The sequence below is a fragment of the Monodon monoceros genome, unplaced genomic scaffold, assembly GCF_005190385.1.
Source record: "Monodon monoceros isolate NGI ecotype Baffin Bay Population unplaced genomic scaffold, NGI_Narwhal_1 Super_Scaffold_1, whole genome shotgun sequence".
Classification (NCBI taxonomy): domain Eukaryota; kingdom Metazoa; phylum Chordata; class Mammalia; order Artiodactyla; family Monodontidae; genus Monodon; species Monodon monoceros.
Genome location: NW_021703765.1, coordinates 36,310,632 through 36,334,452, shown reverse-complemented (window position 1 = coordinate 36,334,452; position 23,821 = coordinate 36,310,632). Strand labels below are relative to the sequence as shown.

General features: G+C 56.6%; 1 protein-coding gene across 42 annotated transcripts in view; it reads right to left on the bottom strand.

Moving 5' to 3' along the window:
• Positions 1-23,821, bottom strand: part of CELF4 (CUGBP Elav-like family member 4) — a 297,313-nt gene that overhangs the window by 18,788 nt on the left and 254,704 nt on the right. For 9 of the 42 annotated variants that reach the window (XR_003793674.1, XR_003793689.1, XM_029223461.1 and 6 more), the window contains exons 4-10: positions 11,007-11,135; positions 10,496-10,575; positions 9,923-10,066; positions 8,914-9,061; positions 6,986-7,135; positions 3,164-3,229; positions 1,521-1,604 (exon numbers count right to left, since the gene is read on the bottom strand). Coding sequence is in view for 38 of the 42 variants with exons in the window: in XM_029223461.1 (XP_029079294.1) it covers positions 1,521-1,604; positions 3,164-3,229; positions 6,986-7,135; positions 8,914-9,061; positions 9,923-10,066; positions 10,496-10,575; positions 11,007-11,135 (801 nt within the window). In the remaining 4 variants the exon portion in view is untranslated. Of the gene's footprint in view, positions 1-1,257; positions 1,605-3,163; positions 3,230-6,985; positions 7,136-8,024; positions 8,042-8,913; positions 9,062-9,922; positions 10,067-10,495; positions 10,576-11,006; positions 11,136-23,821 lie in introns of those variants that run through there. The other 33 variants (XR_003793675.1, XM_029223469.1, XM_029223571.1 and 30 more) reach the window with 11 other exon arrangements.

The following is a 23,821-nucleotide window of genomic DNA, read 5'->3' as shown; positions in this document are numbered from 1 at the left end:
ACAAAAGCAGTAAGGGCCACTGGGCACAGCTCTCTGCTCTGGGCCTGGGACAGGCAATGCTGGACTCTTGGACCCACTGCTTGTGGCCCTGACCTGACTGATGTGGTGCTGGAAGGCATCAATGCTGGAAGGAGGGCGGGGGCACGGCAGGCTCCAGGGCCACAGCCCAGTGAGGGGACCATCTGGCAGAGGCAGGATGATGGGCCATCGTCCACCCACACTTCACCAATGGGCCCAGGCGTGACTTGGAGCTGCAGCATGGCTGCAGGAGTGAGCAGGGGGCCTCACCGTGCACCCTCTGGGTTCCTGCAGCTTCATCCTCATGGGCCCAGGGAGGCGATGACACAGGTCTCGGGAGCTGCCTGGTGCGTGTGAACTAAGATAATGCCTCACGTACAGCTTTGGAGAGGGTGACAAGCTGGTGAGGGGAGGGCTGTGTGCATGGTGAGAAACCCGCAGGCGACTGCTGGAGTCTGGAAGGCAGACTTGAGCTAGTCTGATCCTCACACCCCTCTAGGGAATGATCATCACTTCACAGGTGAGGACACCGAGGCTGAGAGACGAGGGGCTGAGCTGGGAGTCAGACCCAGAAGGGTTTGCTTCAAAAACCAGCCTTTCAACCATCCAGGCTCTGGGGCCTGTTCGGGGCCTGTCTGACCACAGGGCTTTGGACCAGCAGACCCCCGGGTCCTTTCCAGGACTAGCCCGCATCCCACAGCTCTGGGATAGTCTGCCGCAGGGGCTACGAGCCAGCGATATGGAAACCACTGGAACCCTCTGGCCACGTGGGCTACACGGGCAGGTGTGGTGGCCTCATTGGCAGGCTGACCCTTTTCACGGGGTAGAGAGACAGGACCCCATCAAACCGAGCTCTGTGAGCATCCCTGCATCCCCGAGCGTGGATTTGTTATCCAGCTCCTGCGGGGCTCCGGACTCTGGAATGGGAGGACTCAGATTCTTTACGAGGTTCCAGCCTCCCGAGGCCCACTGGCCTTGCTGCCCTGTTCACACCAGGGCCTCCAGATGTGGCTTTCCAGGATCCCCTTCTTTCACTAGGCCTACACTGGGGTACCCCATCCCCTCACCTGCCCACGGAGTCCTGCCCTGGGAGCTCCAGCTGACTCTCCTTCTCACCTGGAAAGTACAACCTCTGTCCCTGATGAACTGGTATCCCCACTCCCGCCCACCACCCCAGCCATGACCATTCATATTTCTCCCCTTCCTTGCCACTGGACAAATGCTGCCCGTCGAGGGAGGGGAGATTCTTGGACCCTGCCTGCTCCGGGACCCCACCTTCCTGACCTCCCTCCACCTGGGTTTACAGAGCTGTCCGTGACAGTGCACCTCCGCGCTTGGACTGGAGAGCGCTGCCTCTCACCGTCCCGCAGCTCCTCTCACCCTCAACACAATGCAGATGTGGTCACCTTGCCAACAGAACACCCCTGCCAGAGGCCCAGGCGAGCAGCCTCTTTGGGGAGAGAAGGGGGGAAGAGGCGTAGGAGCCCCACTGGCAGACTCACCTTCTCTCTGTTGCTGGGGGATCATTGGAGGTGGCTGAGGAAAGGCCTGGCTTATCTGACCATAGGCAGCAGGGTAGGCGGCTGCTGGAGGGCCAAAGAGAAGAGGCAGGAGCAAGAGACGGTGACAGTGACACGGAGAGAGACAGGGTGAGAGGCAGGAAGGAAGAGAGAAATTTCAGTGTTGAGCAGTAAAAGCAGACCAGCGAAAAAATGCATTTTTAAGATAAAGCCAGTTTTCAGCAGTAATGAAGGAGAAGCGGCAAAGGGAAGACTAGAAGATGTGTATGTGCACTGGTTGGTGTGTGTGTACGTGTGTGCACGCGCACGCTGGTGTGTGCATGGGGGAGGTGAGTTTAATCTGCAATGGACAACCCACGTGTGGATAATCCACAATAACAGATAATCAAAAACATCAGAATGCCCTGGAGAGGATCGCCCCACACCACCTGGAACCCACAAGGTTTCCCCCTTCTCTGAGCCACGACTGACTCCGGCCACATACCCTCAATCTCGCTCAGATGGCGCCTGTGTGGGAGACGGGAGCCCCCCTAGGTGTGAGCTTGGCCTCTGGGATCCTGCCAGTGGGTGGTTCCCCAGGGGCAGAGGGCTGAGCTGAACAAATCTGATGCTTTCTATATTCAACTGGAAAGGGTCAGAGGTGGGACAGGAGTGGCTAGCCCCCTCCTCAGCCTGGCCTGGCTCCCAAAGGGGCTCAGGGGGGCTCAGCAGGTGAAGGAGAGAGCTTCCCCTGGACTCCAGTTGTGAGAAGCCCGCTTTATCCAGGTCCCCATGGTGCCAGGAAGCTCCATCACCCTCAGGGGAGACATTGCTGGCTCCTAAACACAGCAAGGAGGGACCCTGACCAGGCCAGACAGCAGGACACTGGCTGGACGGGGATGACTGTGGTGTGTGTGTGTGTGTGTGTGTGTGTGTTGTGTGTTGCCGAGCCCGGGGGAGGGAGAGAAGCGTGGCTGACAGCTGGCCTTGGGCTTCCTACGGTAGCTCATCACCTTCCCTGATTCAGTGACCCAAGGCCATCTGCTCGCCTCTCCTCTTTTCTACCTCTGGCTGCCTATTCTCCCTTGTTCCCTGTCCTCCTTGCTCGGGCCCCACTCCTGTTGCCTGTGTATGGCTGGTGAGGGTGGGGTGGGATGGAAACTGCTTCCCTTCCCTCAAACCCAGGCATCGGTGCTTTCTGAGCCAGTGACACCTAGCTCCGGCCTCACCCCAGTGCTGCTGGGAGGCTTGGTGCTCCTGGACAAGCCAGCCCTGGCAGCACCACGGAGGAGGGAAATCTGGCCTCAAAGATGAGTCACTTCACAGCAAGGTTAAAGCTTAGCCTGGCTCACCAACTCATCGCATGTTCGGACCACCCACCACTGCCGTGTTGGGTTAGGGTTAGGTAAGCTCTGCCTGAATGCCAAGGGGCACCTGCAGAAGGGGAGGGAGCCCGGCGGGGTTGCAGGGGGGTCTCTGTCAGTATAACACTCCCTCCTTCTACCACAGCTCCTGGCCAGTCCTGCCCTGCTCCCCCCTCCCTCACAGTGCTAGGCCCAGGCCTGGCTGGGTAGGGGGCACTGGTGCCCAGGCATGGGGAAGTGCATACAGCCGGGGGACCACCGTGGGGACGCGTGGATACTAACGACCTGCATACTGCTGCACTCCGGCGTAGGCCTGCTGCAGGGGGTCCGCGGCGGTGGGGCTCTGCGCTGCAGGGGAGCCAAGGGGGCAGAGGTCAGCGATGCCTACCCAAACCAGCTCCTCTCCCACCACACCCCTGGAGATGAGGCTGTAGCTGCACTGCCTCCCCAGCCACTGTGGTCTCTGTCCTGGGGCAGGGCATCTGAGGCAGGAACCCTGAATGGGGGTTCCTCTTTCCTCAGCCTGGGGCCCTTGATAGGGTGGAAAGCTGTTTCCCCTGGCTGGGGGATGCAGGCTGCCGCTGGCTTGGGTCAGGGGTGAGAGGTGTGGTTCATGCAGAAGGCTGAGAAGGGCAGGGAAGGAGACACCAGAGAAGGGCTTGACCATGAGGGACTTGGTGGGGAGACACCTGAGGGACCTGGCCCTGGAGAAGGGCTGTGGGAAAGCAGGCAAGGGTGCTAGAGGCTATCAGGAGGGTGGTTTCCTCCTCACTTATCCCTAGCAGGACTCAGGGGCAGAGCCCAGCTAGGCAAAAGAAAGGGCATGGAGGCCTCATCCTGCCATTCTTCCTGGGCCACCCATGCCTACTCAAATAGAGGGACCCCCTCCCAAATTCTTAGGGAGTTTGCACGAGGCACAGAGGTCTTTCATTCCTGGGCATGCCCTTAGTAGAACTGACCACACAAATAGATCTGCGCCACGGTGCCCACAGACACCAAAGAACAAGAAGACCAAGGACCTTCTAACACCTGATCTCATGAGTGGGACATCTACTGCCCAGTGTGCGGGGGCCCTTGGGCTGATACTTTGGCAAGCAACCCAGAGAAGCTGGACTTCTTGGTTCACTTCTGTTGCCTTTGTTGTGTCTGCAGATGCGGTGGGCAAAAGCCTGGCTGCAGCATGGACCAATGGTGGGCACTGCCTTTGGTGATCAAGGGCAGTGATGACTGAAGTGGGAGTGGGCTGGCCTTGAGGGCCCAGGGGACAGATGGGGACAGATCCAGCCTCAGTACATTTGAGGCAAGCTGGTGAACACAGGGAGGCAGAAAGGAAACCATCCAGGCTTATCGGCCTGGTGACCCAGGCCAGCGAAGCTAAACGGCAGTGCCAGGCTTTGGGGCCTGCAGACCAAGAAGAATCCCCAAATTTCCCTTCTGAGCTCTCTTCCCTGAACCTCTCAGTAATATTACACTAGAACAATAGCTCCTGGGTCTCTGGGGGACAAGGGAAAGTCCTGGGGCAGAGGTCCTTAGAGATCATGTGGATGGTAGCAGGTGAGCTGGGCCCAGGAGGGCACTGCCCAGAGTGGAGAGCTGAAGATGGGTAAGGATGCGGGCTTACCCGCATGGGGTTGCCCAGGACAAAACCCTATCCCTCGATTTCCCCCACGGTGGACACTGGAGCTCCCAGTGGTGAGGTAGCAGTAGTGGTGGTGTTTGGCAGGTGGCCTACTGCTCCCTCCGCCTGACTCTTCCACCAGCCTGAGCTCCCTGGAGGGAGAGCCACATCTTGCTTGTCCTCTTGGGCTACCCAGCTGCTCAGCCACAGAATGCCTTTATGCCAATTAGAAAAAAGATGTCTCTTCTCTGGGCAGAGTGTTGGTGCCCTGTGCAAAATATAACCTGCACAACTTCTATGGCAGCTCCCCCAGCACAGTGCCAGGATCGTAGCAAGTGCTCAGCAAATACCGTGGCATGGGCGAGAAATAACCAGTCCCTACCATTTGTGAGAGCCACCCCTTCAGGGGCGTTTTGTGGCAGTAAAAGCCACACTGTGTGCTTCCAGCACGATCCCGATGAGTAAAGGGGAGAGCAGAGACGCTACCTGGGGCTAGGACGTGGAGAAAAGCATTTCTGAGACCCCTCTCTACTTATCTGCTTAACGACCTCATTAGTAACTGCCAAAGAATGAGCACTTTGAAGGATCTCGCTCGTTATAGCAGCTCCAAACTCTGCACTTAAAGATGGGAAATTCATTTTTTTAATGTACTACTTTTTTCCTTCCCTTCCCTCCATCCCTCCCTCCTGCTCTGGCAGGGGACTGTTTATGGGATGTGACAGATTGTTACAAATGGGGGAGAGAAACATTTCCAAATTCCACGAGGGAAATAGCTCACAGATGCTGGTAGGGGTGGGGAAGGACCAGGTTTGTCAAAATCCAGAGACCCAGATGGGCTTGTGGGCAGGCGAGGGAGGGGGTGGTGAAACCACCCAGATGTGCTGGGGACTGTATCTCCCAGCCCATGAGCCTGAGTGAGGAGAAGCCCAAGAACCTGAGATAGGGGGGGGCTCTCTCCCACCTCCAGCTTGCCAAGCCCCTCCCAGCCTGGAGCCTTCACCATTAAACAACACTCCAGATCCCCCTCCAGGCTCTGTCACTTCATTCTCTAGGCTTCTCTGGTCTGTTCGCTATGCGGTGAGGGGTGAGTTGTGGGAAAAGCACTGAGACGGGATCATGAACAACTCCAAGTTCAAAGTCAGGAAGTTCTCTTCTATTTCTCTCTGGCACTCAGCTTGTACTCTGCTGCTGGTACAACTTTTATATTCTATGGATGCCTGGGCCTCACTCCAGACAGTGAAATCAGAAGCTCTGGGCTTCCGTGGTTTTACAAAGCCACACAGTAGATTCTGATGGGCGACCAGAGTGGGAAGCACTACTTTGCCCCCCAAGGCTGATCTCCTCTGCCCTAGTTGGGCCAACCTCCTTACCCACCCTGCCCCTGCCAGGACAGCCCCTCCATAGCAGTTGCTCCTTGCTCATCCGTACTTAATGTTTGATCTGAGCGCCTCCTCAGGAGGCTCTGTTGGGCTTCCTCAGCCTACAGAATGAAAGAACTCTCCCTTCATTGGAATCCTTAGGCATCTCAGATCAGAGAACACTCGCTCTTGACCAAAGTCTACACTGTCTTATTGCCTCATTATTCTGTTGACACATATTATGTTCCTGACTGGATTTTGACCTCCCAGGAGATAGGCCCATGTGCTTCCCTCCTTCTGGGCCACCCCGCTTTCACCTTTCATAGACTGGGCACTTACTAGTACTTATGGGGACTCTGTGACCTCATCACCTGCCCTCCAGCAAGGACAGCATTCTCCTCATTGCTATTACGCTGCCTCTTGCCAGTCTACTCTAGGGCTTTGGGCCCAGCTTCCCAGCTCCAGTCCTCAAGACCAGGGAGATGAGCTGCTTAAAGTCAACTGGACACTCTTACCACAGGAGAACTGCTAAATTTTAGAGGAACAAAGTTAATCAGGAACAGGCCTCCTGGATCTTCTTGTGTGCCAGAATTCATGAAGGTAGGACCCAGGAACTGTCCAAAGTTCTGGTCCTCTGTCCAAAGTTCTGACTGCGGTTTCGTATGCACCAAGGGACCGAGCTGGTATGTACTAGTCAGATTGCCAATCTATATACCTCCACTTCCTTCCCAAAAGAGGCTTTTCCTATTTAATACGAAATATGATTATTCTTTTAGCTTCTATCCCCTCACTTCTTTTGGGTCAAATTCACTCTCAAGTGATTTGCAGCTATTAGCCTCTCTCTAGATGAGCTGGACAACTCATCTATTCTCCTTTCCCTTGAGGGAGCCCCAGGAATGGGTTTTTTTCTCACCCAACAGACTGACAAACCCCCAGGGATCTGTCTTCTCTTCCATCAGGAGCTCCCTGAAGGAAGGCAGGAGGCTGGCTTTCCCTGATCACATTTGGGGTTCCACCAAGGAACAGAGGGCAGGGAGCCACACATTCCCTGTTATAACAGCAAGGGCATGGACGGAAAGGATGAGGAGTGTGTTGCATGGGGAAGGAAGGGCTACCAGATGTTCTTACCTGGGTAGGGGTGAATGCCATTGGCAAACACAGCTTCTGCAGCAGGTTGCCCATTGGCCTGTGGGGGGAGGCCAGTGAAGCCGTTCACCCCAATGGGGGACGGGATGCTAGGCACGGCTGGTGCAGTGATGCCCGGAGGGGTGCTGCCACCTGGTTCCAGAGGTGAAGATGGGTGGAGAAGGGGAGGCAAACAGAACAAAGGTGATGAAGGCCAACCCATGGAGCTCCACCCTGCTGGCTCCAAGGACCTGGGGATAGGCTTGGACCTCACATGTCAACTGAATCCTATCTGTGAATCAGGCCTTGGGTTATCATCTCCCTATATGTAATGACTCTACTTATCCCAACTATATCTATACTTCAAAGCAGAGTCCAAATCTCACCTACCCCACAAAGACTTCTCTTACCACTGACTGCTTGACCTTGGACCAGCAGCACACAGACCTCTAAGTGCCCTTGACTTTGACCACAGTTGGTCTTCCTTTAGTCTTTTTCAATGATTCGTGCTCACCCCAGTTAAGTCAGGATGGACTGGTCTTTGTCTAGCCACCAAGGGGTTTCTAAGCTATGGCTCTGCTCTCTGCTATCTTAATTGGATCACTGAGGGGCTGATTTGCCTCCCTATGAGGGAGTCTTGATACTCAGGTGGAGGAGGTCTTAACTGTGGTGTTCCCTTGCATTGAGGGAGAAAGGCCTTTGCAGAGTCCAGACTCAGCCCTATTCCCACAAAAAGTAGACAGCCTGGCCTCCTCCTCTTAGGACAGTGGTAATGCTCATTGTGGCAGGGGTAAAGCTGGGGTCAGATGACAATATGTTGTGCCCTCCCTACACCAGGTGGATGGAAACCAAGGTGTGGATGGCATGGTGATTGTACTGAGGCCCCAGAGGCTGGAAAGGCCTTCTTCTTCATGTAGGAAGCAGGGTCTCTCTGTGGATAAGGACCTAAGGCCATCAGGAGTGTCCCTAGATTGGGGATCAGAGCTTTGGGGTGGTGTACAAGTTGGGGCTAGAGATGGCACAGTCTTTTATAGCTTTTAGCTGGGAAAGGAATAGCTCCTGGATGTCAGGAAGGCTGCTGCTATGGCCTGAGTGCAGACAGCGAAGGAACCTTGGTGAATGAGAACTCAGCCCTCGGGGCTAGACAGGGATTCTTAACTTTGAAACTACTGGCATCTGTAGCCACACATTTCCTTGTGGGGAGCTGTCCTGTGCATCGCAGGATGTTTAGCAGCATCCCTGGTCTCTACCTACCAGATTACAGTAGCACCGCCCCGCTTCAGTTGCGACAACCAAAAATGTCCAGGACATTGCCAGATACTTGGGAGGGAGGGGCAAAATTGCCCTGGTTGAGAATCATTGAACTGGGTAATAGCCAGGATCCAATTAAAAACATGCTTTGTAAGCGGAGCTGTTTCCAACCCCTCTGTCCTTTAGTAACTCTTACAGTTCTCTCTTGCTTGTTGTGAAGCTGTCTTGGAAAGTCAGTGAATCTAGGTTGGGTTAAAGGGAAATGAAAAAATGGGGTTCCTTCTGTGCTTGGGCCAGGGGTCACACGATGGGCAGGGCTCTTTCCCTTTCAAACCTCAAAGGGAGATGTGTTCATGTCAATTTCTTTCCAGATATCTGTACCAGAGATCAACATGAATTGCTTCCTGATATGGCTAAACAATTTGAGTGAAATTCTCACCACTCTGAAATCATATCACAGACATCAGGGGTCCGCATCCCATCTTCCCATGGGTCCTCAGGAATTAGAACACTTTTGAGACACACTGCCCAAGGATAAGGCCTGCGTTGGGCCCAGACACTATGTGCTCTTGACACAGGATGGTCCATTGGTAGCCGACACTGGCCAAACAAAAGGTACCGATGTGGGTCCAGCTGCTTTCCTGCCAGGCCAGGCCCTGTGTTGGTACCTGCCCACTTACCTGAGGTTGGGGTCATGGGTGCGGCCGCCAGGCCATTCATGTTGAGGGCCGCCATCTGCTGCATCTGGGCGGCGGCGAAGGCAGCCATGGGGTTCAGGTAACCACCCTGTGCGACTGACGCCATTAGTGCCGCTTGCTGTTGCATCAGCTGGGGCAGAGGGAGTGCAGAGAATATCACGCGCCTCCGGGGGGCGACCCCCCCACCAGAGGGTTCAGCTCCCAGAGACCAGGGAGCCCTGACGCCTTCCCCATACCTGCCCTAGCTCTCAGTGGCTGTTAGAGACCACCCCCCTCCCGCCCCCCAAGAGAAAACTGTGTTCAAAAGTAATAGTAAGGTCCTTGGCACTCTAAAGTTGTAGAAGGTGGGGGAAGGGGACTGGCTCCATGGGCACCAGTCAGTCCTGTCGTTCATGGAGATGTGACTTCCAAAGCTCTAGAGATGTGTCGGATGAGCCTCTGTACAACTAAGTTGGAATGGGTGTCTGTTCAAAATGGTCCTAACTTGGAGTCTGTAGGTAGAAGCTACAGGAGAATCACAAATAAAACCTCAGGCACCCCAAGGTTCTCACAGAGCTGAGTGGGGACGGGGGAGGTTGCTGAAAGTGGCCAAGTTTGGACCCTGCTGAACAAGTGAGGGGAGCTTGCATTTTTAGAAGCAGAACCCTGGCCTACCTTAGTGCCACCCATGTGGGGCTACAGGTCTGAGAGGCAGCTGAGGGGAGATGCTGGCAGAGCCCGCCCCAGTGTGGAAGAAAGAAGTTGATGGGCCGGGGCCTGAGCTGGGGCCTGAGAGGACTACAGAGGAGGTGTAGGGGATGAGGGCTTGGGGCACCTCAAAGGACCCCGGCCAGGAGTAACCAGAAGGCCTGAGGACACCCTTCCATGATCGGTGGCGGGGGTGGTGTGGTGTCAGCAGGACACTGAACTTCTCTCCCTGTTCCAGTCAGTGCTTCCTAGGATTTGCGAAGAACTGCCGCCCCCAGCCCCGCCCTGCTGTGCCCTCACTTACTGCCTGTGCGTAGGCGCCATAGGCCCCGAACGGGATGGCCATGGGGTTGAACATGCCCATTTGGCCAGCCATCTGCTGCATTCGCCGCATTGTGCGCTCCTTGTCGGTGTCGGCGAACTTGACCACCAGACTGGATGAGGCTCCCTGCAGCCAGGACTGTGCGTAAGGCCCACCAGCCCTAACCGCCTCTGCTCCCTGGCCTGGGCCCACCCAGTCCTCTCCACGGGGTGCTATGGGGCGGGGTAGGTGGCATGGAGACAAGCACCAGCCCTCCGTCCAGGGGTCTGGAGTCTTAACCCCCCACCCCCACCTCAGGCTTTTTCTATCTGGGTGACCTTGGGCCACTTCCTTAACATCTCTGGGCCTCAATGTCCTTGTCTTAGAAGTGCGGATACTGGCAGTGCCTTCCGGTCTCATGGGGAGGCTGTGAGCACCGCAAGCGTTTGGCATCCTGTGGCCTAGCGCGCGAGGGCTGTCGGGGCCCTGCGGATGCGTGGGGTGGCCGGGATGTCTCTGTCCCTCATTGCCCCGTTCCCTCCCCCCTCCCAACTCCCCAGGGGCGGCCGCACTCACCGGCATGGTCTGGCTGCCGTGCAGAGCGTTGATGGCGGCTTGCGCCTCGGCGTGGGAGGAGTACTTCACAAAGGCGCACCCTGGGGGGACGGGAGAGGCTGAGCCACGGCGCCAGGGCCCAGAGGAAGGTCAGAGAAGCGGAGGACTGAAAGACGGGGCACGGGAGGGGCCGAGGGGAGAGGGCGCCTCCCAGAAGAAAGCAGAGTGAGACACAGAAAGAGTGAGAGAGAACCGACAAACTCAGAGCCACACAAGGAGGCAGAGAAAGACCGGGACCGGCCAGAGTCTTCCAAGGACCCTTAAGTGGCCCCGTCCCCCGCGACTTGCATCGCGGCCTTTCCATCCCCGCAGGCCCAAGCGCCTCGCCCCTTCCAAGCGGCCTTACCCTGCTTGCCCGACCTGGGACCAGTCCCAGACGGCTCGGGACTCTGCCGTCAGGCTGGCAGGAGACCCGCGGCCTCGTCCCGCCCACCCGCTCGCCCCACCCACTCCCCGCCCCGCCCCCACGCACCCTTGCTGTTGCCGTCTGGCCCGCGCAGGATGGTACACTCTTCGATGTTCCCGAAGGCCTCAAAGAGGCGGCGCACATCGTCCTCAGACTGCTGCTTGTTGAGCATGCCCACAAAGAGTTTTCTATCTTCTGGAACAAAATTAGGAGATGCTTACCCGGGCCGGGGGCCCGGCTGCGCGGGGTCGGGCCCGGGGGGAGGGCACGGCCGGAGGTGGAAGGGTTACGGAGGGGAAGGGTAGGAGCTGGGTAGGGGGCGGGAAGGGGGCGCACAGCAGGAGGGGGAGGGAAAACAAAGAGAGGGAGGCGGGTGAGGCACCGCTAGAGAGGGAGGAAGGACGCGGGGTGAGGGGGTTAGGGGGAGAGGAGGGCAAGGCCAGAGGGGGAGGGGAGGTAGGAGGGGTTGGGTCTGAGCGGGGGCAGGATTGCAGCGACTCTGCCCCTTCCTGCCTAGAGAGCAGACCTCACACTGAGGGGCAGGGCCACTGGCAGGCACCGGCACACAGGTCGTATGGGCAGCCCTACGTTCTCTTCCTCCCTCCTCTTAGACACAAACTGTCTTCCTCAGCCACTTTCACCCCCAGATGCCAAAATTAATTTACAACTGGCAAGTCTGCCACAGGGCCTTTGCATATGCTGTTCTCTCTGCCTGGAGTGTCCTCCACATCACAAAGTTGAATCCTCTAATGCTAGGTCTCAGTTTAAATATTGCTTTCTCATCAAAGCCCCTCCTTCCACTTCTTTATTCTCTGTCTCAGCCTTTCCCATGGTCCAAAATTCAAAGGACAAGTATTTACTACTTTGCCTGAGTCGTGGGTTTCTGTCTAGCTCCCCACCCCTCAATCTATGCTTCCTGAGGCAAGAGGCCAGGCCTCTGCTGGAGCAGTGGTAGCAGGCACATAGTAAGCCTGCAGGACTGAGCTATGGAATGAATGAATGAATGCCCTATGCCAGTCCCAGGAGCACACCTCCTTTCTGCCTCACATGTTCTTACCTCTTACCATCTGGTGCTCCCTCCTCTTGCCCCTTCCTATTCATGCTGCGAAATTCAGCCCTGGGCACTTTGGAGGGCCTGTTTCTGAAGACTGGGCTCCCTCAGCAGCCTCCCCCCACGCTTGTGTTGAGTACCAAATGGTTTGTTTGCAACACTCAGATGTGTGCTTAGGGTGACAGGGGTCACGTTAGGCTGTGTGGATTTGTAGTAGCTTGTGACTGCAAAAAGATTTCTCATCCCACAAGCTCTTACTGCAGTGTGACTTTCACTCCTCCCAGGGAGGTGGGGTCTAAGTTCCCTCCCCTTGAATCTGGGTGGGGCTGTGACTGCTCTAACCAGTAAAGAATGGCAGAAGTGACACGAGCTGCCTTCAAAGGCTCGGTCATAAGAAAGGATCAGCTTCCACTCTCAGCTCTCTCTTTTGGGGATGGTTGCTCTGTGGAAGCCAGCCACCATGCTGTGAAGAACCCCCAGCTAGCTCATACCGGGAGTCCACACGGAAAGGAACCCAGGCCTCCAGCTGACAGCCAGCATCAGCCACCAGACATGGAGTGAATGAGTCCTGAGATGATTCCAGGCCCCAGCCTGTGAGTCTTCCAGCTGAGGCCCAGACATCCTGGAGCAGAGGCAGTCCCTCCAAGCTGTGCCCTGTCTGAATTCCTGACCCACAGAATCCATGAGCATAATAAATGGCTGTTTTATACCACTCCGTTTGGGGTTAAGTTGTTAGGCAGCCATAGCTGCTGGAACAGGGTCCCCATGGTGGCAGACACCCTCTAGATGCTTGTTGACTCTTCAATAACTGACACACACAGCCAAGACTGCAGAAATACCCACCCCAGAATTGCAAATGGCCATGTGTTCATGGTTTCCACAGAATGCAAGGGCACTCCAGGACCATGTCCTTCTTGATTCAGGGTGGTTGGTACCTCCTGCACCAGAGCGCCCCCGTCACTCACACGGCCAGGAGAGTTCACATAGAGATGAGGGGCTGACCAGAGGTCTGGAGCGAAGTGGAGGAAACCTCCAGGCCCTGCCCTGCTTCACAAGCCACCGCAGAGTCCTCCTCAGGAAGGTCTGACCACCGCCCTGCTGGTACCCCCAGCCTGGAGCACTCAGCACTGGGCAAGCTCTCAGCGATGAGGTGCCCCTTCCATGCCCACGGGGTATCATTGTCAGTTCCTATGACCAATGTTGCATCAGGGCACGCCAGCCCGGACCTCCAACATGGGTGGGCTTCAGCCAAAGCTCTGGGCCCGGAGCCTGCCCTAGCCTGGGCACTCCACCTGGCGGCTCAGGCGCTGGCAGGGCTGGGCACGCCCCTGCCCCATCTCCAGGCATCCCCAAATCCAAGTTCTGGGCTGGGGGAAGCAGAGACTGGGAGAGCAAGCAGAAGGAAGACAGAGGGAGTGGAAGGGGTGAAACTTCCTCCTGAGGAAGGACAGGAGGAGATGAGGTTCGAAGCAGAAAGGGAGGGGAAATGGCGGAGACAGAGGAAAAAGAACTAGAAACAAAGAGCAGAGAGAGGGATTCCCTGGTGGTGCAGTGGTTGAGAGTCCGCCTGCCGATGCAGGGAACGCGGGTTCGTGCCCCGGTCCAGGAAGATCCCACATGCCGCGGAGCGGCTGGGCCCGTGAGCCACTGCCGCTGGGTCTGTGCGTCCGGAGCCTGTGCTCCGCAACGGGAGGGGCCGCAGCAGTGAGAGGCCCGAGTACCGCAAAAAAAAAAGAAAAAAAAGCAGAGAGAAGAGCCAGGCAGAAGGAGAGGGCAGAGACAGAGGCGAGATGGCCGAGGGCTTAAGTTTAACTCCCAGAAGAACAGCAGCATTTACATGAAGTGAATCGAGTTTTGAAGCCTTCAGTAGAGCCTTGAAATTCTGCTCCCCAGGTCGGCCAGGTGCTCCCCCTCCCCCAGCCCCTTTCAAAGGCTCCAATTAAATGGGATTTCCAGGAAGACAAAGAAGTGAAAACCTGCCTCCTGCTCATCCCTGACCCTCCTGCTCAAACATCTCCTCCCAGGAAGGAACTAGGAAAGGAAGAGAAGGCCGGTCCTGCACCGAGCCTGATTTAGATGCTGGACAGCAGCTCCTGCCTCTCTCCTGACGTCTGAATATATTCCTCTCGTTTCATTATGACAGCTTTCTGATTACATTAAAATTCATCCCCACGTGCCTTTCCATCCAGCCACTTCCCTTTTGCCAGGATTTGTTTGTTTGTTTGTTTGTTTGTTTGTTTTTTCTAATTCCTTCTTCCACTCCCTGAAATCACCCCTTACTGCCAATTCTCAGTTCTCCGTTCTAGGCGCTTCCTGTTTGAGGACTTTCTCAATGTGGAGGGGGCCAGGCTCCCGCTCTTCCTGCCTGTCCGGACTTCCCCAGGGAAACCACAACTAGCCTTACCTTTCTGGAAGGCTGCCAGAAACCAAATAAACCTGGCTCCAGACTCACTTCCTCCAGGTGATCTGGATCGACCCCACCCAACACAAAGGTTTATTTGTTTCTAGGATGCTCTTTATTTCCAGTTGGCTTTGGTACGGGGTGAGTGAGTCTAAGGCTTGTCTTTCGGACCAGGGAGTGGAAGGACTCAGTCTGAGGGTGGATCTCCTCCTTTGGCCCAGGCCCACTGGCTCACACCCCAGCGCTGCTGCCTTCCAGCTGCATACCTGTTCACCCCCTCAGGTTTTTCGGTCTCTAAAATGGGAATAACTCAGCCCTCCTCATGTGGTGGACAATAGGCTCCCAGGAGATGCTGCAGGACAGAGCCTGGCCAGCAGTAACAACAACAGCGATGACCATGACCTGGGGTTCTCTATCCAGGAGGAAGAGGAAATGGAGCTCCCTGCCCTGACTGGAGGGGACAGAGGTCACAGAGAGGGAGAGGCCAGAGGATCCACATCTGGGGGAGGAGCGCATGAAGCGACAAGTTGGACTGGACTCAGGCTGTGTCTGCTCAGCTGAGATGGACAACCTCTCCTTGTGTCCCCACCCCCCATGCCCTCCTTCCCCCGGCCACTTTCCCAAGGCTCTGTCCCCAAGCTGTGTCAGATGACCAGTGACACCATTTGGCTGGTGTCTTGGATCTTATACCAACCTAGCGAGAGTCTCAGAGAATGACTCCATTTCCCCAGCCACTTCCCACCCGCTCCATCATGGACACAGAACCCGATTTCCTGGGACACGCTGAGCAGTCCCTACCCCCAGCCCTCCTGCCTGAGTGACGCAGGGTCCCTGGCTGATGGTGGGGCTATGATGCTCTCACTGCCCCCCATGAACCCTCAGCCTGAGCCCGTTTTAGGGCTGTGGGGCTGTCGCTGCTCCTCTGAGGAGATGTTCAGGCGGGTATTGCTGGGACTGGGCCACGCAGGCCACCTTGATGGGAGATGAAGCCAGGACAGACCTCAGGGTCAGGGGGAAAATGGGCTGAAGACATCTCTGAGTAGGAGATCGCTGAGACCGCATGGGAGCAGTCTCCCTCAGAGATGCAGGAGGCCGGTCTGCAGCCCAGTATCTGCCTCTTGACAGAGCCCAGATTAGGGCAGGCAGGCGGCTCATTAAGCTCAACTTCTGACTTCCTGGGCTGAGCCCAGTGGCTGGCACAGGAAAGCTTTGACCTGCTGGGTGATGGGCAAATACCCCAAATCTCCCCTGCCCTTGGGTTTTCACATGGGCTCCTCCTGGTCCAGGGGCCGATCAAGGGGCTCATGCTCCCGCAGTGATTCAACGACGGTTTGCTGAGCAACTTCTCTGTGCCAGACACTGTTCCATGCCCTGCTTCTACAGCAGGAAACAAGAGAGGTGAGTCAGCTCACTGGAGCTGACTTCCGAATGGGGACAGAGGCCGTCCACAATAAACAAGTTCCAGAACAAGACAAAGGCCCACAGGGCTGTGACAGAGTGGCCCCCAGAGCTGGTGTGCCCTCGCCAGCAGTAACAAGGCGGCAGAATGGCAGAGCTGGGCTGGACCCTGGAAAACACCAAGGCTCCCACCTATTTTAGATGAGGAGGTCGGGGCAGCTGGGGCTGGGACTAAACCCAGGTTCTTGGAGTCTCTTGAATTACTAATCCTGACCCCCTTGCTGCTGCCTTCCTGCTCTTTTAAGCTATGAGTGCCTGTGTCTGCAGGGGTGAGGGAGCACCTGGGGTTCCAGGAGGCAGGGGTGTGACACCCCAGAAGGTTGGCACTAGTCCTGGCCCTTCCTGAACCAGAGCGGGCAACTCAGCTCTCTGTGCCCAGATGTCCTGCTCTCACTGAGGGGGGAGTGGGCACAGTTTATCTTCCTCCCCCTCCCCAGGAGCTGTGGGAGGGGGAAGCCAATAAAATAACGGATGGGAAAAGTACCAAGTTCTGTCAGGTGCACGTGTTTACAACCACCTGAGGAGGGAATGGAACAGAGCCCCTGGCATCCCGCCTCTGGTCACTCCTGCAGCAAGCATTGACTGAGCACCTACTGTGTGCCTGGGACTCGGCTGATCAGAGAGTCTGAGATGAGTCTTGAGGGTCCTTCTGGTTTTCCTTTTTGGGCAAGTGTGTGTGTGGGGGGGGCGGTGCTTGGCTCTCAGATCCCTGGAGAATCCAGTCTTTGGCCCCAGAGCCTCTGCCACGGAGCCCCCCATGAGAGAGGACAGCCAGGCAATAGCTCTGGACTGCAGGTCTGTAGGGGCCAGTTGGGGAAGGGGGCAGTGGCAACACTCTGAAGGCTTCCGGGAGGAGGTGGCCTGGTGTCAGGGTCAGGGGCTCCAGACCCATAATAGGATTTAAGCAAAGGCTGAGAGATGGGAGGGCCCTTTTTGGCTGTTCTTTTCACTCGCTCCCAAGTGGTCCCTGCCTGGGGGTTCAGGGGGAGCTGGACTTTGCTTTCCCAACTCCCTCTTGCCTGCCGTAACCCCCACCAACACACACATCTCCCAGTCCTCTGACCTCGGGAGTATTCTTCATTTTCCCAGAACCTCAATCTAATTCTGAGTTTCAGTTTCCCAACCTATTAGCATTGGGGGACACCTCCGGGAAGATTTACGTGCAGATGAAAAGGCAGAGGGGTCTAGTTGCCAGAATCTCATGCTTCCTCCAGCCCCTCCAGTTGGGAGACAGACTCCTCTCTTGTTCACTTAGAACGTCTGGGCAGAAGGGGGCTCTGGCTGGAAGGATTTGCATTTTAAAAGGAGAGCCCAGAAAACAGAGAAGCAACACACTGACAGCAAGCTGAGGACAGGTCCCTCTTGGGGTATATCAGGGTGGTACCTCGGGGCCCCCAGACGTGTGTGCGGGGAGCATCCTGCTGGCTGTGCAGGATGAGTGGGGCTCCGAGGGGGGAGGAGGTGGGTGGCAGCAGCACCACGTGACTTGCCAAATGCCAGCACCCTGGCGCTAATGCTCAAATTCCGGTTTAATTTTCAAAATTCGATTCGCTCATTACCATTGGCATTAAACAATATTTCACGCTTAAGGATAGATGACTGCTGGGCCGCTGATGCCTTTGTGGCCGCAGTAGACTTTTACTGTTCTCTTCCCTCCAGCTGCCGAGGGAGGGTTTGTGGGGGGACCTGAGCCGGGGAGAACCGGGGGGCCAGGGGCCAGGGTGGGGAATAAATGGTTTTGAGTTCTGTGGCTGGTGGGGCAGCCAGAGGGGTCGCTAGGAGACCAGGAGGGCCTGGCTGGGGGTGGGGGGTGGGGGGGATGTAGGGCCAGACCTGTAGGAGACACTCTTACAGGGCCCTGGAGGCTCAAGAGCAGCAGTTTGGGGAGTGAGAAGAAACTTCCAGACACTCCCAGTGACTGAGCCAGAGGACTCTCTCCTGCTCTTGAGCCTTTGGCCCTGGGGGTGGGCAGGGCAGGGCCAGAACCCAGAGCCCCGGGTACCCATGCACCTGCCCCTCAGCTGCTGGCAGAGGCCATGCCAGACCCTCAGCATCTCTTAGCCTCTTTACTGTGGGACCAGGGGACTTGCCGGACTGCCTTCTGGATCCCAGAACCATCTGCTCTCCCTGGGGAGTGATTTCATGCCCAAAGGGCCACAGGCAGTGAGTCTTAGGGGGAAAATCCTGTTCCTTCTCCCTAACTTCACCCATAGATGAGGAAGGACCTTGAATAGAAGGCACACAGACTTGACAGGAGGGGCGGGGCCGGGGCATCTTGCAGAGAGTAACTGAGGCTCTTTGTCAAATCCTGGTTGACTGGGCCCCCTTAGGCAAGTCACATACCCTCCCTGGGCCTCCAGTTCCTCATCTGTAAAAGGGGAGGATAATCACACCCACCTCATAGGGCTGCTGGGAGATGAAATTAGTTAAGGTACCTGAGGATTTTAGCCCAGAGCCTGGCACAAGGTAAAATGCTCAATAAATGCAGCTCTGTGCCAGTTACAGCCAGGACTACTGCTCAACCACAGCAGTGGCAGCTGGTGGGATGGGGATGCCCACCCCATCCCTTGGGTGTGGAGAGGACCCCAGGGACACTGAACAGTCATCTGCCAGGGGTCAGCCTGAGAAGCCGGGCTTTCCTTTGCCTCCCCTGACCAAATGGCAGCATTTGGGGGCCCTCTGAGATGCTCCCCAGCATCCTCCACGTGGTCTGCCTGGATTAATCCACAACAAGGGACATTTCTCCCGAAGTTACACTGAGACCCCTCTGTGCCCTTTCCATGAATTCTCCGTGTCCTGACCCGTCAAGCACCCTGGCTCCTAAGGGACAAGAAGGTGTCAAACTGGTCATCTGAACTGAAATCTGTGCCATTTTCAAGGTCGCTGACCCCCCACCCTGAGTCCAGAGGCCTCCTCTTCCCCCTCCCGGCCAGCCCTGAGGTGGGCAGCACGCAGTCCCACACCTGCCTTTCAAACAGGGGAGCAGTGGGTAGGGCTGGGGGTCTGCACCCCCTCTTCTCCTGCCTGGGGACCCACAACTGCCCGCTCTCCTGCTGGTGCGGGAGTTTTCAGCCTCGCCATCCACAACAAGGTTAAGGACCTGGATTGGTGTCCCTCTGCAGCCATGTGCCTGTGTCACTGCCCTCCTGAGACAGGCCAGGCCTGGGAGAGCTCTCCACGTGAAGTGCGCCAGTAAGGAGCCGAGCGATGCCCCCCTTTGTCCCCACAACTCACACTGTACCAGGGCCAGGGCCAGGGGTGCAGCTGGGCGGGAGCCGCCTCCCAAGGATAAAAGCCTTCCTGCCTGGGAAGAAGACTGAAGGAGACATCAAACCAGATTAAAGGCTGCTGGGGATGGGGCGGTGAGAAGGGCCGAGGTGGGGCTCCCGCTCCACTGGGGATGAAAATGAGGACCCTCAGCCGCTCCGGCCCCCAGGGCAGGCCGTGCCAGGCCTTGATCTGGCCAGCTCCCTCCAGACAGTCTCTGTTTGATGTCGGGGTGGGAGGATGCAGGGCACATCCAGTCTCCCCCACTCGCATTCTTTCAGCCAGCTCTGCCTTCCAAATGCTTCGGGGTAGGGCCCAGGCCATGAAAGTCCCTTCCTCACTGTCTCCCGCCATCCACCCAGGCCCCTGCTGGCTGCTCTCCACAGGGCAGCCACAGGAGTCAGCTACAACCCAAGGCACATCCTGTCTATCTCCTGCTCAGACCATCTTACTGATGCTCCCATCTTACTGAGCACAAGCCTTGTGAGGGGCTGCACAGGCACCCCACACTCTGACTCCCCCGATCCCGCCATCCCTCTGCTCAGAAACGTAGGTCTTGTGAAGTCTCAGGAATACTCCATGCATGGCCTGCCCCAGGGCAGGGCACTGCGTGTGCACTGCCGTTCCTCCTCTTGTCTCCAGGATCATGTCCTTGGCATCTACAGGACACTGAACTCCAGGATTCCTCAGAAACTGGGAAGTGAGTGTCTCCTGGAGATGAGTGGGCAGCGGCCATGCTGCAGGCACAGAGCCTGCCGTGATGAGCTCTGGGGGTGTGGGGTGTCTAGAAGTCTTGAGCCAGGCCCTAGGGGCTGCACATGCAGGGTTTGCCAGGTAGAAAGGCACGGGGCAGGCATCCCAGGTCAGGGAGCACGGCATGTGCAAAGGCAGGGAGTGTGACAGGCACGTGGGACGTGGAGTCACAGTGACACATCCCCCCCTCCCTCCTTCTTCTTCCCCACCCACCATATTCTCAACAATTCCCTCAGGGTCCCAGCCTGCACCCTCACCGCTGGCCACTGGAAGCCTAGCCTGGGACTTGGACCCTGCGTCCATACTCACTGCCCACCATGTCCTCTCTTGGCTCAGACTGGCTCCTAAGTCGTAGCACCCAGGGATTCTCCTGTGGTCCAACTGGACTCCCAGGCCCACCCCCCTCAATGTCACCCCGGTGTCTTCTTCATGACAAGAGCCAGTGGACCGAGCTCCCACATCACAGAGCCTCTGCTGCCCCCAGACAGCTCTGGTCAGACTGGCTCCCTCCCCAGGGCTGTGTGGTGCCCCTGCCCGAGGGAGACCACAGCTCTGACCACACCCACTCCTCCATGAGGTGGTTATAACCACCACAATACTAATAATCAGAATGGTTCTCATTTATCAAATATTTACCATGACGCCCGCACTGAAATAAGCCCTTTGCAAGTATAATGGATATTTTATTCTTTCCACCGTACAGATGAGGAAACTGAGGCTCGGAGAAGTTAAATATCTTTCCCAAGAAGACATAGCCAGTCACTGGGGAAGCCAGGACTCAGACCCAGGGGGTCTGAATGGAGCTGGGCTCTCGGGTCACCCTCCTTCCTGGTAGAAGACAGGGCTACCTGGAGATCGCTCTCTCTCTTCACTCTCCACCCCTCCATGTCTGCACAGACAGCTGGCAAAGGCCTAATAACCTCATTGCTCTGCATGGGCCAGGGCTTCTGTCCAGAGCCCGGAAGAGGGGCCTGGTGGGGCCCTGCTTAGCTCAGATGGAGCAGGCTCTGGTGATTCCTGACTGCCCGATGACCCGCAGATGTGCCTCACAGCCCCTCCTCAATTTCACTCGCCCCTCTGCCCGGAGTACGGCTGTCTTGAAGTCTCCTGGGTGACCAAAGATGTTAAGCTCTGTCCTGATGAGTCCCCAGGCCTTCCTCTGCCTGGGATCTAGGCTGCAAGGTCCTCTCCCCTCACCACACAGAGAATCGGACCTGCTGGCAGAATCCCCTGGACTCGCAGTCCACACCCCTCCAGCCCCTGGTACCTGCCCAGGGCAGAGGTGTGGCTCTGTGCCCTCGGGGGCTTGCAGCATGACCAGGGAGGCCGAACCAGAAGACTGTCACCACCCCGGGGCGCCACAAATGGTCCCTGCACCCTCTTCTCTTGTGCTTTTCTAGTTGATGGGCAGGCATGGGAGCCCTGAGTTAGGCAAGAGCTAAGCCCTGGAGGCGCAGCATGGGTGAGGGGCCCGGAGGCCATACCCACATCCCTCGCGACCTCCTTCACTGGCCTTTAGCCCGTGACCCTCGTGCCTGTGAGTCTGCGCCAGGCCTCCCAGAAGAAGTTTGGGGTACGCGGTGGCACTAAGTAGAAGTCACCTTTCACTGGGGCTGCGGCACATGGCCAGCTCTCAAGGTAACTGATTATACATTAGATCTGCTACCTTATCCTTCCCAGGCGCATGGCGCACGACAGACGGCCCTGCGTTCTATGGGGACTTCTGCAGCCCAACCCTGTTGTCTAATGGGGTTTCCGCTGGCGTCTGGCGCAGTCTCCAGCATTTCACCCATCACAGGATAATTTATAGCATAATGGGGCATTTTTTTCCTTTTTATCATGCGGGAGCATAAATTATGGCCAGTTTGTCCTCAGCTCTCAAGGAGACAGACAAAGCCGGGCTTCATTCCAGCAAAGGCAAGAGGTTTCTGCAGGGGGTGGGTAAGGGCAGGGTGGTCCACAAGGCAGCAGGGGTAACAGGAGGAGAGACCAAGGAACGCCTTAAGAACATCTCATTGACGGGGTGAGAATCTAGTTGAGGCGGCCACAGATACCGAGGAAGAAGTAACAGTACCCACTTGGAGTGCTTGTCACTATTAACCGTGGAGGGGGCTCTTGTTAGCTGAGCCGTAGAGCTGCACAGTTGTCCGCCGCCTGCAGATGACCAGGCCATAGACCAATCTCTAACCCTAGCCACGGGCTGACCCTTACCTTGGCCGCAGATCTTCCCACAGCCTCACAAAGAGAATGGTGTTCATGGGTCCACCCCCTGCCACAGCCAGAGACAGAATGCAGTGCCCGGCAAACCTCCTGCCCCTCTGACCCATGGCTCATTTTTAACACTGAGGGTGGAGAGGGACACCCCAGCTTCTAATGGCCTGCCCACTGTCCTCCTGGGGAGGTGCACGCAGCTCAGGGTCAAACTGACTAACACAGCAGGAGTCACACCTGAACCAGAGGCTGCAACTGTGACAAGGACTTCTGGTGGCCCTGGGTGGGGATGGAGTCTTCAGAGGTCACCTGGCCAGCCTCCTCCAGTATGACCCAAGGTGAGGATGATGCTTTCTGAACACCCTGGCAGAAGTCTCCCTCGCCCCCATGGAGGCAGCCCAGAAGAATATTTCCCCTTTTGCACCCTGGAGAGCTCAACCCTGCCCAGAGCACAAGTCCTGCCCCTAGAGCACCAAAGTCTGCTCCTTCCTCCTCAAGACACACTTCTGAGAATAACAGCAGGAATCCTGGATCTTGTAAGATGGTGGTTCTCACCCCTGGATGCTATGAAATTCACCTGGGGGCTTTCAAAATACAGGTGTGCCCAGCTAGCCCCTGAGATATGGATTGGTCCGGGCCTCTATGTTGTTGGTTTTCGTTTGTTTCAAAAGCTACTCAGGTGATACCAGCGCACAGCCAGGGCCAGGAAGGGCTGGGATGGGTCTCTTCCAGGCTGCTCCTGGCCAGCTCTCCCTGGGCCCCCCATCTCTGCCCTCGGCCTGCCTGCAGAAGCTCAGCCCTTGAGACTGCAGGATTCTGTGTGTGTTGGTGCTGGTGGAGGGTGGCACCCGCCTTCTCTGCCCTGACACCTGAGCCCGGGCATCCCCCCATCCCTCACGGGGTTGTCCTGGAAAGACACTGTACTAATCTGGGGGGGTAGACTGAGGGGGGATTATCTAGGTTAGCATGAAGCCCACCCCTCTAATGGCTTAGCAGGCCTCCCCCTCGTCTTCTTCTCTCCTCTCTCATGCCCCTCTCCCCTCCATCCATCAGGCCAGGCCAGCTGTGAGAGGAGGGTCCCAAGCTCTGCTTTCATCAGCCCTCCAGTTTCCTTCCCGTCCATCTTTGTTCCAGCCACCCTAGCCCTCGGGGAGTCACCCCTGACCCCACCCCCGTCCCCTTGGAACTAGATGGTCCACGTTTAAGTACACGAATACTCACTGTATTAACTCATGACTGATAATGGACTACAGATAGACACAGAGATGGACGGATGGCAGACATTATTAATAGATGTTAGATATCCAGATTAAATGTTGGATGATAGATACACAGGTGAGAGAAAAATGATTGCAGAAAGCAGATAGATTTATGATCGGAGGTATGTGAATAGTGATAGGTAAATGTGGATAGATGGATGGATGGATGGCCAAGATGTTTCTGAGGACTTCAGATAACAGGCTCGAAATGTAAAAGGTGAGAAAACTAGTCACGGCCACCCACACCTGTTGGGGTATCTGCTCTCAGAAACAAGGAACTCTGTTCTGCTCAAGACCTGTCTTAAAGCAACTTCTCTTTCAGCTCAGGCCCCTGAACATCCACTTGTCTGATGGGTTTGAGGCTAACATAGGTTGCAGTGGGGCTGGTTTCCTGGGGACACCTGAAGCTTCTCTTTGATGTTTTGCCTCCTGAGCCCCTGTGATACCTAAGGAGGACCTCCCTTCCTGTCTGCCTCCCCTC